General features: G+C 36.7%; 1 protein-coding gene across 1 annotated transcript in view; it reads left to right on the top strand.

Moving 5' to 3' along the window:
• The window catches only part of LOC125665200 (serine-rich adhesin for platelets-like), a 29,257-nt gene that overhangs the window by 2,233 nt on the left and 12,870 nt on the right, over positions 1-14,154 (top strand). Inside the window, exons 2-3 of the mRNA XM_048897825.2 lie at positions 3,239-3,358; positions 4,731-4,887. Of these exons, the coding sequence (XP_048753782.2) occupies positions 3,239-3,358; positions 4,731-4,887 (277 nt within the window). The remainder of the gene's footprint in view (positions 1-3,238; positions 3,359-4,730; positions 4,888-14,154) is intronic.

Raw genomic sequence — 14,154 nt, forward strand, 5'->3', positions numbered from 1 at the left:
GTGGTTTTTTGTTTTTGTTGTTGTTGTTTTTTTGGTTTTTTTTTGGTTTTTTTTTTTTTTTGGTTTAATTTTTAATTCTAAAACTTTATTATACATATATATATATAAAAAAAATACTCATTGAGATCAAAGACTATTAAAAACTGGCATGCTATTGAAAATACATCATGCATTTCATGTAACTTTATCCTGTTCATATCCAGACGTTTTGCGGAAGAATCTTGTGTGGGGAAAATAATGCGTGCATTTGCCAAAAGTTGTTGAGTAGAATGCAATAATATTTTGAAAGGCGCTGTTCGATGTTCTCGTATTCATTTTTTTTTTTTTTTTTTTTTTTTTTTTTGTGGTCATGAATATAAACACTTTGATTAAAAACGTTGATTGAGTCGGATAAAATCACTTGTTATGCCATGTATTGTACACCAAGGACTATATACATGTAACAGGTCTGCTTAATTACATTTGTATGTAATATACATGTTACGGTACATACGAATAAAATATGCCTGCCTGCTTTGAGTATTTACAAAATAGATTGAATAGAGCGTGATACTAAACGAAACAATTGTTGCATCAATGGGGTATCATTTTCTTGGGTACAGCAAAACACGTCAAGTGGTATATATGCGTGTAGCTTCAGATGGTATATTCTATATAGCAAATATATTTAAAAACCTAACAAAAATGCGCCCGTGTTTATATCTTTACATTCTTTACATTACATTTTTGATAAATGGAAATTGCATCAGTCCGTGGTCATGTCACTGTGTACATGTACACCGACATTCAGTCTAAATCTAGCATTGCTTTGTTTTACTGATGTGCATACATCAAGTGTGTATGTATATATCTGGAACAGGTATCAGTTATTCTTCAAATGGACTCTGGCAATCTGATTAAAATCAGATCCTCGATCCGCTCCTCTTTTTTTCTTCTTGTCGCTACACGAGGTAGCGACAAGAAACTGAGAAAAAAGAGGAGCGGATCGAGGATCTGATGACAAGAAAAAAAGAGAGGAGTGGATCGAGGATCTGATTTTAATCAGATTGGGACTCTGGGAAGTTGTTTGAGTACGAGTATAGACAATGTGGTATATTTAACTGCTTTTCCCAGGCACGCAGAATCGTAAGGGGGGGGGGGGGTGTCCCACTTTATTTTGCCAATAATCAATATCTGTTATTTTCATAAGCAAGCACTGATATATTGAGTGATCCCCCCACTCTGTTTGATAGTTTTGAATGAGAAAAAAGTTTTTTTTTTTTTAAACCTTCAAAGTCATGAATTGAATTGGATGAGCGCTCGCCCCATCCTCCTCATGGTTGTGATTCCGTTATTTTCATATGCGAATAAGGATATATTGAGCATACATGTAGGCTTAAAAATTATAAATTTAATTATTATTTATAATAATTTGAATTATTAAAATTGAACCCATGTAGCGAAGGATGCCCCCCACCCACCCACCACCACCACCACGACGATTTAAGAATTCAAAGATCAGGCAGAATTTTTTTTTTTTTAAATTTGCTAACTACCAACTTATCCATCAACTCCCCCCCCCCCCTCCCCTTGAAAAATGATGCTTCGTGTATGTTTCCGAGAAACAGTATATGTAACTACAACATACCTTTTTTTCAAAAAAAATTATGTTAATGAATATCATGCACGTATTTACGTTTTTCAATCTGCGGGCCAGACCTATCCAGAACACCTTGACATGAGAGAGAGAGAGAGAGAGAGAGAGAGAGAGAGAGAGAGAGAACTAAGTGCCTGCATCACCTTAAGCTTACCCTAGTTTTCCTAATCGTGGAGGGAGCGCATGTAAATGCTAATATAAACTTTTAGTAGCAATCTTCACAACACATATATATCTATTCTTATAAGATTGGTAAAAGTTGGGGTGTCATTAGACTGGTCAAGTTGTTCCCATCGTAAGGAAATGGTCGACATCAGTCCCCCCCCCCCCCCCAAAAAAAAAAAAACCTGGAGGGAGGGGCAACCAACCAACTCCCCCCCCCCCCCCCCCACGATGCTACGGTGTCTGAATATTCATATCTATACATGTATATATATACACCCTGCCCAATTGCCTTTGTTATATATGTGTACCTGTAAATGTGCATCTATTACATATGCGATATAAAAAAAAAAATCTGCCACAACAATGGTCGAAGTTTCGAATCGATCACAGGTGCTAGACGTTTTAAAGAAACCACATCTCGCTTGAAGACATAAATAATAATTTGCTTTTGCCTTTGGAATCAATAATTACTAATGTAGTAATATTTAATTTCAACATGCATCATATGCATACGTTAAAATTGATGTAATAAAACTTCTTCTTAAAAACCCCACACAAACATGTCTATATTATCAGCAATAAGTTTTATGCATTATATTTGAATATTTGTATTAGAGATAGTTTAAAATTCAGCGAAAAAAGTAAGACATCCCATCTATCTAACCCTAGAGATATATAACGTATCAGTACCTATTTTTGCTGAAAATGAACGAAGTTTGGTCCGATTTTTGCAAAATATTAAAATAATAATAAATTCGAGTTATTAGAGATCTATGCGTGTCTAGATAATCAACATGCAAAATATAAATGTGGTTGTTGCATGCAAAAGTGTTTGTTTTTGCTAAAGTTTATTAATATGTTATTTCAAATCAACAGATTCCGCTAAACAACTCATCTTTAGCGTATATTCATTACGTCATAATAAAATATTACGCCATTTTCATGTAAGTGGGATAAGAAGAAAATTAAGCATGGTATGAAAGTTTATTTTTTTTTAAATCTCAGCGGTATATGTATAAAGCCAATAACGCCCCTTGTTCTTTAATTAATAACCAAAGAAAATGTGTATGTTGCCACCTTTTCAAAAATGTCTGCATTTTTGTCCCAAAATTACTTTGAGCACATAAAATATGAAAGTAAGACTTAGCGACTCTTATTTATTGTCATTTTTAGATATAATGAATTCATTGTTGGATTACTTTTTTCCCAGTTCTTATGATGAATTAAAATAAAAAAGCATATAATATTAAAAATAATACCATTTTGAAGAAGGTGTCAACTTCAATCTCATAACTCAGTACCTTTTTTTTTTTTATTATTTGGGGGGTCGTTAAGAATGACGCTTTAAATTAAGGTAAATGTTGACGATAAATTGTTACGAACACTTTATCTTTACTCAGATTTTATATCTTGTTAACATTATTTCGCATTATCCAGGTAATGGTACCATTTTCATCGTATCATTTCACAATCAGGACGACTCATGCGGCGCACGTTTAGACCTGTACGATGTATTCAATTCAAACAACATGACGACTGTTTGTGGAAACACCAATGGTAAGATTTAAAGCATAATAACATTTGTTTACTAATCGTAGGGTAGGTTGTGGGTTACATATCTAAGGTCTTCCATTGGAAACAGAAGACCTTACTTAGAAACGGTGAAAAGCAATAATACCCAGCCAAGCGAAGCAAGGTTTTAAAGGTAACACGTACATGTTAAAGAAAAAAAAATGAGAAAATCAGCAAATGAATAGAGATAATCTAGAATTTAACAATGTAAAAAAGACGCCCATGGGCAAAAACACTCACCCGAGTCACCTTGGCCATGCGGTTCTTCAGAAGAGTTTTACCCTTTGTAATCTCAAATTTGATCCAATATTGACCCCCTCCCCTCTCGACTTGGAACTTTTACCCTTGGTGTTGTGAAAACAATTTTGGTACATCCCTTTCTAGAAAACTTTTTCTAAATACATATATGCATCTAGTGTTTAATTCGCAAAAGCTAAAAGCTCAAATGAGGTTTTTCTTATCACATTTTGTTTGGCGTCAGTCAGCCCGTCCGTTTGTAAACTTTTAATATTTTCAATTTCTTTTCAAGAACCACAGGGACTAATTTCTGCCAGACTTGTCACAAAGCATGCTTGGGTAAAGAGGATTCAAATTTAATCAAGTGCAATGCTATACCTTTTTTGAAAAGGAGATAATTAAGAATTAGTAAAAATTTTGGGGCACCGTTTAAAATCTTCCTCTGAAGAACCACTGGGCCAATTTTGAATAAACTTGGCACAAATCATCCTTGGGTAAAGGGGATTCAAGTTTGTTCAATTGAAGGGTCATACTTTCTTCAAAGGGGAGATCGTCAAGAAAATACAAAAACAGAGCGGGGTCATTTAAAAATATTTTCAAGCCAGAAAAGTTGAAGCCTACATGAAAGCTTCCTGGCATAATAGTAGATTCCAGTGTGCTCAAATTATGGCCCCTGGGAGAATGATGGAGCCACGATAGGGGTAAATGTTGTACATGGGAATACATAAGATGGATCTTAAAAGCAATACTTGCTGTAACTGACGGTAAATAAGATGAAACGTAAATGAACATATTTATATTATATAATTTCAATAATTCAGAGTAGATCTGAAGCTATAAATTCGTCAAATCAGCAAAAAATATCGATTCATGAATTATTGTATTTCTAACGCAATTCTGTTCGTATTCCCCGATGTGCATTGACCTCAGAGGTCACCGAAATCAAGAGTTCTAATTAAGATTGTGAAGGGGCGTTCCTCCATACCAATTGAATTGCGTGGTGCAAATAAAATCAAACTATTTTCTGAGACAATATTTTTTTCACAACTGAATCAAAGTTGAAAATTAATGGGGTTTTTTTCTTCAAGTTTGATAAATGTCTCACTTTTGATATCTTTAGGAACGGATGAAGTGTTTGTGTTCTACGGGGACGTTAAACTTGATTACAGAACAAGCAATACCTACAACGGATGGGGCTTCACAGCCATTTTGACAACATTCACAGAATCCTTAACTGGAAACTGTTCCGATTCTGAGTTCCTTTGTGACACTGACAGGTATATATTTATATATATAGAATAGTCTGCTTTAATACATAGAGGATATCTATATTGCGTGATTTGATATTTGCTCTATCCAACAAGTTGAATGGTGTATTTATTCGCGAGGACTTGCCGAGTGAATAAATCACCATTTCAACAAGTTGGATAGAGCAAATATCAAACCACGCAATATAAAAGATGTTTTATTTATCTGATTCGCTCTTTCTATGACTTCAGTTTTGAGTCGATTCCCAATAAAACAAAACAGCTGATTCAAACCATTTCCAAAGCGTCATTACCGACCGCCGTGCTTGTTCGTGTTCCTACGCGAAAGAAAAAAATAGTGCGATAAACAGCATACAGTTACACACATTTTCATTCATACCTATGAAATGAAATTTGTTTCAGAAGGCATTTGAATAATTAAGCCTGGTACTTAATTATTTCATTCTTTATTAAACTACATGTATTATATATCTTTCAAAACTTTACCGAGTATTTATTTTGTTGACGTACATATATGTAACATCCTTCTACTTCTACCAGTTGGTGGCCTCCGTCATCAAGTTGACTATTCTGCCACGTTAGGGTGTGCACAAGTTAAATTTGGTAAAACATATTCTTAAAAAAGAAGATAGTTTCTACAATTAAAAAGAATAGTCTGAGATTTGCCTAATGGTTTTGTAGCCGAGCCTTGAAGGAATCAAGACTTGGTGCCAGCACAGTTGAAGTGGACAAGATATTCCATTCTTTGATGGTACGTGACACGTGGATAAAAAGATTCTTTCCTGCCTGTGGTTCTATATGATGGAATCTGCATGGCTTCACTGTTACTATTTCTTATTGTTCGGATAAGTGGTATCAGTTTGTTGGTTACGTCCACTTTCACTTTCACTTTGTTGTTATACAGCTTAGACATCATGCGGATTCTTACTGTTCTTCACCGTTCTTCTAATGATGTCCACTCTAGTTGTTGCAACATGTCTAAAACAGATGAGGTGTTGCGATATCTGTTCAGAACATATCTTGCTGTCCTGCGTTGAATCATGTCCAGTTTCTTTATGTCAGTTTGGTAGTGGGGATCCTATACTGTGCTAGCATATTCTAGGGTGGGTCTAGGTAGTGATTTATATGGTTTCTTCTTTATACCTTTATTCTTGATGTTGACTTTACGCTTAAGGAAGCCGATGGTGTTGTTGGCTTTAGCGCATATATGTTGTTGATGTCTTGACTTTGTAAATAAGCTGGGGTAACAGGCCAACATGAGGCGTTTTCAAAAAGCCACACAATCACCACGCGTAGATAACAAGCCATTTTTAACGGAATCGACGTGCAACAATAAACATCTAACATTAGGTCAACAGGGGATGCTTACTCCTCCTAGGCACCTGATCCCACCTCTGGTGTGCCCAGGGGTCCGTGTTTGCCCAACTATCTATTTTGTATTGCTTATAGGAGTTATGAGATTGATCACTGTTCGTTATCTTCACCTTGCATTGGGCAATTGGACTCGATTAGATTTCGAGTCATATACAAATCATAATCAATCAACACATCCCCTATTCTTAGAATGAGAGTTCACACTCACTAAAGAAATTTTAACATGAAACTGATTATACAGTAGTAAAGTTGACCTATCAGAGATCAAACAAATAATGGAAATGCCCAGTAAGATCTGCTCAATAGCGGGGGGAAAAACTCAATGTCTGATGTAGTCCTTAAGATAAGCAGGCTCTTTAACATCACGCTTAGGTCTAGAGCTTACAGATTGTTGCTTTGAAGCTTGTGTTGGTCTTGAATCGACCACCGGAGCAGATACGATTGGTTCTGAGATAGTTTCAACAGACTTGCGCGGTTTGGGTATCAGTTGGCACTGTTGACATTGTGGCGTGGGGAGTCGAGTCGCGTCACGAATATGTACGTTCACATTTGTGGGTCGAATATGAGTACGGTTTCTGCGATAAAATGCACCATCTGTATTTTGGACTTGATAAGAGCTACTCTTAATTTCATCAACGATCTTTCCAGGCTGCCACTCGTATTGGCATGTCAAACTTGATGAAGCTTCAAGTTTACTGACGACAATGATAACACCGTTTGGTAGATTTAGATGGTAACGCCTTCCATTTACGAAAGTTTTCATTTATATTTCCGTCCGTAATTTTCAACTGTGACGGTAATATGAAAGCGCTTTCAGCCATCGTGTTTTCTCGCTGCCACCATGTAAATAAGCTGGGATAACAGGCCAGCATGCGGCGTTTTCAAGAGCCACAAAAGACCACGTGTAGTTAAGCCATTTGATAACGGAAGTGACGTGCAACATTAAACATCCAACATTAGGCAATATCTAAAATATGGACTAGATTAAAGTTCGATTCACATACAAATCGTAATCAATCAGCAGACTTTACTTAAGGTCTGATGTTATTGTAATGCCCAGTTACTTAACTGAAATTACTCTCTCTAGCTGATGACCATACAAGATGTAATCCTTCGAGACGATAGTACGCTTGTTAGTGATAGTGAGACTGTTGCACTTCTGTGGGTGGGATTTCATAAGACATTTACATTCACACACTGCTAGCTTGTCTTTAATTTCTTGAAGTGTATTTGTGTCGATATCTGATGTTACGGCGAGACAGACAATACTATCGTCTGCAAATCTCGTCTGATTGTTGACGTATACTTAAAAGTTTCGGTTGAGATTTTTTTTAAATCAATCAATGACAGTGGACTAGTCTTTATAATTTAGATAAAACGATGAATAAAGTGAACATAGTTATCGGAATTACATTTTTTCGATTGTTTCGAATGTTTTCGATTTTACGTGTTTTCTTGGATATTGGAGGGCAGAAGGATAATTCGTACCCTCAAGTAGGACCCGGAGTCATCTGAAAGTAGTTCTTCTATCTCAAAGTAAATGAACGTAATAATAAATACAAGTGAAACGCTTATATGTTAGAAAAGAGTAAATGCGTCTACTTTCTGCATGACTTTGTCATTGTCGAAGCACAAATCTTTCGGCGGATAGACATGTACCAATTTACCTTTTATTGTGAATTCGTTTATTAGGTATTTCCATTTTTCTGTGTTTTTCTTATGTATATTACTATTGTTATTATCATTCTATATAGTTTTCCCTAACGGAGTGATTTTTTGTTTCAATACTTACACATGAATAAACTTTATCATTATATAGAACCTAACAAAATATGCTTTAGTGGGACCATATCCATATTGGGGAATTGTTCCAACCCGTTGATTAATGGTTCTACAAAGGTTACCCGTGGTCACCATTATAATGTAGTGATTATAAAAGGGTTACAACTGGTCATCCATTGATGTAATAGTCATATAATGGTTCCTTCTGGTCACCCATTGATGAAATATCCTATATACGGGTTACCTCTGGTCACCTATTGATGTAATGGTCATAAAAGAGTTACTTCTTGCCACCATAGATATAATCATGTACGTGAACCGTTGATCACCCATAGAAGCAGCGGTTATAAGAGGGTTACCTTTGGTCACCCATATTAGCAATGAGTATAATGGGGTAACCTTTGGTCATCCATTGATGTAATGGTCATAAAAGGGTTCCCTCTGGTCACCCATTGATGTAATTGTCATATAAGGGTTTCCTCTGGTTACTCATTGATGTAATGATCATATACGGGTTACTTCTGGTCACCATATAAGGCTAACCGTTGATCACCCATATCAACTACTTATAAGAGGGTAATCTTTGGTCACCAATAGTAGCAATGGTTATAAAAGGGTTTCCTCTGATCACCCATTAATGTAAATGTCATATTTGGGTTAAAGGGAAAGGCGACCCTAACCGCATCGTTGCTTTTATGAATAAAGTATTACTTACTAATAACGTAAATGACAGTCTTTAACAACAACAATCCTTGCTTAAAGATTAAGTCAATACTAATCTGGTATACATATTGTACATGCATTTTAAATTAACCACCGCTAAAAGAGCAGCCATTGGAGTTCAATTTACGGTGTGACGTACAAATTATTGATTTTTGTGGTATTGAATACAAAAGAGTTCCACATCATGGCAACTTCTATAGATGGCGGGAATTTCAATTTCTAACGTTTTCAAATACGTACTGAAGCTTATCTAGGCAGTATATCAACATAATAGAATGACACATTTTTGTCATATGATTAATCCTATCATTTATCATGTAATTTTTTGGGGGTTCCCTTCCCCTTTGAATGTCATATAAGGGTTTCTTCTGGTCATCCATTGATGTAATGATCATGCAAGGGTTACCTCCGGTCACCATCGAAAAATATTATAGGAAGGTGTCCCGAGGTAACCGAGATATCAGTGTATGGATGACCTTAGGTCACCTTTCTTTATATTTCTACTTCTATTTCAAATACATAGCCAAGTAACAGGTAGAGTGACCACATGACCAATCTCCTGCTATGTCCGAAATTCATACTACCGTCATCGTTATGTTTTCTATTTACAACAATTCTAATGAACAAATATAAAGTCAAGCCATAACATAATTTAGACAAAATACCCATGGACCATCTGAACATAACTTGCTTACTTGCTTATGCCTGTGGTACCGGTGTGGTACATAGGCCACCAACAACAATCCTCCATCTGGTTCTGTTTTGTGTTAGTCTGTCCAGGTCTTGCCACCTATATCCCTCAGACTCCATTTCTGCATGGATATTTCGTCTCCAGGTGTTTCTTGGCCTTCCTACTTTCCTTTTTCCCCTGAGGGTTCCACTGTAACGCTTGTCTGGTGATAGAGTTAGCTGGATTTCGTAAAGTGTGGCCTATCCAGCTCCATTTCCGTTTTTTAAGCTCCGACTCTAAGGGCTGCTGTTTGGTCTTCTCCCATAGATCCACGTTGGTTATCTTTCCAGGCCATCTAATCTTCAGTATTTGTCTAAGGCATTTGTTGATAAAAGACTTGTAGCTTGTTAATGAGGTGTTTGGTGGTTTTCCAAGTCTCGCAGCCGTACAATAGGATCGTCTTGACATTGGAGTTGAATAACCTGATTTTGGTGTTCAAAGTAATATTGCCTGCTCTCCAGATAGTTATCATCATTCTGACGGCTGTTCTCGCTTTTCCTGTTCGGCTTTTGATGTCTTGTTCCGAGCCCCCCTGACCGTCCATGATACTGCCAAGATATGTGAAGGAGTCGACTTCTTCCAGAGGAGTTGATTTTACTTTGAGACCGGCCTGGCTGTTTGTATTTGCCTTGAGTACTTTGGTCTTTCTTGTACTGATGATAAGGCCAGTCTCAGCTGCTCGTTCTTCTAACCGGGATAGTTTGTCTTCCATCTGTTGGTGGTTATGAAACAGAAGGGCAATGTCATCAGCAAAATCTAAGTCGTCAAGTTGTGACATTAGTGTCCACTGGATGTCATTTCTTTTGTTGTTAGTAGTTTGTCTCATTATCCAGTCTACCGCTAAGAGGAACAGGAAAGGTAACAGCAAGCATCTCTGACGTACCCCTGTCGTGATATGTCAAAAGGGTCTGTGAGCTGTGCTCTTCATACCTGTATATGTGTTCTTGATGATGGTGATGAACTTTTCAGGAATTCCATAGTGTCTCATGAGTTTCCAAAGTACATTTCTATCAAGGCTGTCGAAGGCTTTCTGGAAGTCTACAAACACTATATATAATGCCGAGTTAAATTCAAATGATTGCTCGATAATTATACGCAGTGTGGCTATTTGATCCGCACACGATCTATTTTGACGGAATCCTGCCTGGTTGTCTCGCAGTATTTGGTCAACAGCTTTCTTCATTCTTTCCAACATGATTCTAAATAACATCTTTCCCGGTACTGACAGAAGCATTATTCCCCTGTAGTTATCACAAATGCTGAGATCACCATTCTTTGGTAGTTTTACTAGGTGTCCTTCTTTCCATTCCTGTGGTACATCTTCTTCCCAGATTTTACTAATTAAGTCGTAAAGCATTTGTGTTGATGTTTCGATATCAGCTTTTAATACTTCTGTAGGAATGTTATCAGGACCCGGAGACTTGTGGTTCTCTAAGGTGTTAATGGCTTTGCTGATTTCTGTTTTTGATGGTTTGTTACAGTTGATTGGTAGTAGAGCTATTGCAGGTTGTATATCTGCATCTAGTGTTGGTGGTTGTTGGTTCAACACTTCTTTAAAATGCTCTTCTGTAGTTTTTAAGATGTTCCCATTTTTGTCCTTAACTGGTCTACTGCTCTTTTTGAACTTGTTTGTCAGCATCCTGATGTTATCGTACAGGGCTTTGATGTTCTGCCTGGCTGCTTCCTCTGCCTCTGATGTCATTTTGGAGATAAATTCTCTCTTGTCCCTCCTAGCGCTATTTTTTTACTTCTTTATCTGCTTTTGAGTACTGCTGTTGTGCTCTTTGCTTTGATGCTCTTGTCTTGCTGTTGTTAAGACTTTCTTTCAGATGTTTCCGCTGATCAATTTTTATGAGCGTGTCAGGCGATATCCATTCTTGGTGTTGTCTGTTTCGAATCTCAACCACTGCATCACATGATGTTGTTAGAACTTGTTTCACCTCGTTCCAATACTCCTCAAAGTTTTAATTTGATGTTGGCAACAAGTAAATGATGGTCCGACGCTGCGTCTGCACCTCTTTTAACTCTTACATCTTGCAGGCTTTTCCTGAACTTCCTGGAGATACATATATGATCTATTTGATTTTTTGTTCTCATATCCGGTGAGACCCACGTAGCAAGATGGCAATACTTGTGTGGAAATATGGTTCCCCCAATGACAAGGTTGTATGTAGCACAAAAACAGTTCTCCATTCTCATTCATAGAGCCTATGCCTTTTGTTCCCATTACTTCTCAAAGCCGGTGTTATCTCTTCCTACTTTAGCATTCATAACTTGGACAGTTTTAACTTAAAGTTTGGTGAAAATATGCCCAGTTGATAAGAAAATTTACAAATAGATAGACAAATGATTCAAAAAAGTTAATTTTATTTTTTGACCCAGGTGACTAAAGATTCACCTTTACACTGCTGTGGCATCATAAAATATAATCTATAGTAACATAATTTTTATGTCTGAAATCAATAGGTGACCAGATATTACCCTCCAGGTGCAATATTATCTTATAATGATCTGTAAATAAATTGCAATTAGATAAAAGGATGATATTCCAAGTTAAATTTCATTTTCACTGAATTGTATTTATTATAAGCTAGGTTCATATCACATTCTCGTATTAGAGGAAATCTGGTGGATGCAGCTAACAGTGAATTATCATCTTTAATATTAGGCTATTTTTGCTAAGAAATTATGACATGTACATGATCAATAATGACTTGTTCATTTCCCTTTGGTAGTGTGTAATATATATTGTCTGCATTATACTTTCAATTTTATGTGGGTCTATTTTTATAGCATAGTAAACTGTGTAGAAAATAGGGTGACCTAGGGTCATACTAAAATGGGGGTGATCCTGGGTCCTACTTGAGGGTACGAATTATCCCTCTGTGATTGGAGGGGGAATGGGACTTACTGGAAGACACTTTGATGTCAGAGTAAATATTCTGCCATAGACAAGACGATGTCCGCAGATAGTTAACCGCCTTTTAATGTTGCACAGGTGCAAGTGAAAATGAAAGTGGTAAAAGGCTACAAACAAAACAAAACAATCATAAGTTCACAATCATGACACATATCAATATACAATGTATATAACATGCAAATACATGCATGGTATCCTCCAAATGAAATATAAAGTCATCTGATATCTAATTAATTCAGTATCAAATATTGAGATGAATGACACACATAGAAGAAGGTAACTTATGCCGATACAACTATGACACTAATGGTGAACCGTAGAATGTAGGAATTGAATAAATCAGTAAATATTTGCAAGAATCAAGTATGTATTGCAACAATACCATCAATTACTTATGACTTAAAGATAACTAAGCTGACTCATTGACTAGACACATGTTGCATGCGTATGATTGACACAACTCAATTCGATTTGCAGTAATTTGCAAATGTAAACAATAGATCATAATTGAAAACACAAATATATCAGCACGATAAGTACACATGATTTACAAGTAAATGTAAATACTTACACCGTGGCGAACCAAAAAGAAAAGATGAATACACAGAATGCTCTAAACAACACTGCTGACGCGAAGAAAAAACGTGCGTTAACTCCAAATACAAAAGAGTTCCATACTCTATTATATAATTAACTCGCACATATGTAATTCGTATGTAAAGAGAATGTTTCGTAAGTTGATTCAAACGTCTGATATCTGTAAGATGTCACTAAGACTAGACAACAATACACTGAAAAACTACAAAATAATAATGTACAAGTATGAAAAATGCTTAACCAAAATGATCACATTACAGTGCTAATAACTTCACAAATTGGCCTAAAAAGAACAAATGGTTTGTCGTTTCTTAACAACTTAACCTGAATCTTTCTAACTAAAGTATCATCACTCTTGAATGTTCTCTGCACAACTGCCATTGGCCAATGATTTCGGGGACTGTCCTCCTTCACTAGCACAATGTCACCTTCGTTGATATTTGGCTCTTTACTCTTCCATTTTCTGCGTGGCTGGAGTAAGTGGAGATAGTCAGACTTCCATTTTTTCCAGAACTGGTTTGCAAGACCCTGCACACGTTTCCACTCGGACTTCAACATGTCTTTCACTCCTATGTCACCAAACTCTAGGGTATCAGAATCAGAAGAATGTTTCTGTGTCAACAAAATGTTAGGTGTTAGAACGAACGGAGAATCTGGGTCTGACGACACTGGCGTTAAGGGTTGAGAATTTATAATTGCGATCACCTCCGCCATCAATGTGCAAAGAACGTCATGTGTAATGTTCTTGTTGTTTGGCTCCATAAACATGGCATCGAGAATGTTGCGCACTAGTCCAATCATTCTTTCCCATGCCCCCCCCCCCCCCCCGAAGTGTGACGAGTGTGGAGGATTAAAAATCCACTTTGTTCCGGAATCGTACAGAAATTTTTTCAAAGTATCATCTTCCACACTGACTGTATCGATTCTCAAGTCATCTGTTGCTCCAATAAAATTAGTGCTTCTATCGGACCGAAATATTTTCACCTTCCCCCTTATACTTGTAAATCTGCGCACAGCATTAATGAATGCTGATGAGCTCAGGGAATCAACTACTTCTATATGAACTGCCCTTGTCACTAAACATGTAAATAAGACGCCCCATCGCTTTGACGATGCACTTCCACCTCGCATCCTTCTGGTGACGATCTGC

The sequence above is a fragment of the Ostrea edulis genome, chromosome 10 (genome assembly GCF_947568905.1).
Source record: "Ostrea edulis chromosome 10, xbOstEdul1.1, whole genome shotgun sequence".
Taxonomy (NCBI): domain Eukaryota; kingdom Metazoa; phylum Mollusca; class Bivalvia; order Ostreida; family Ostreidae; genus Ostrea; species Ostrea edulis.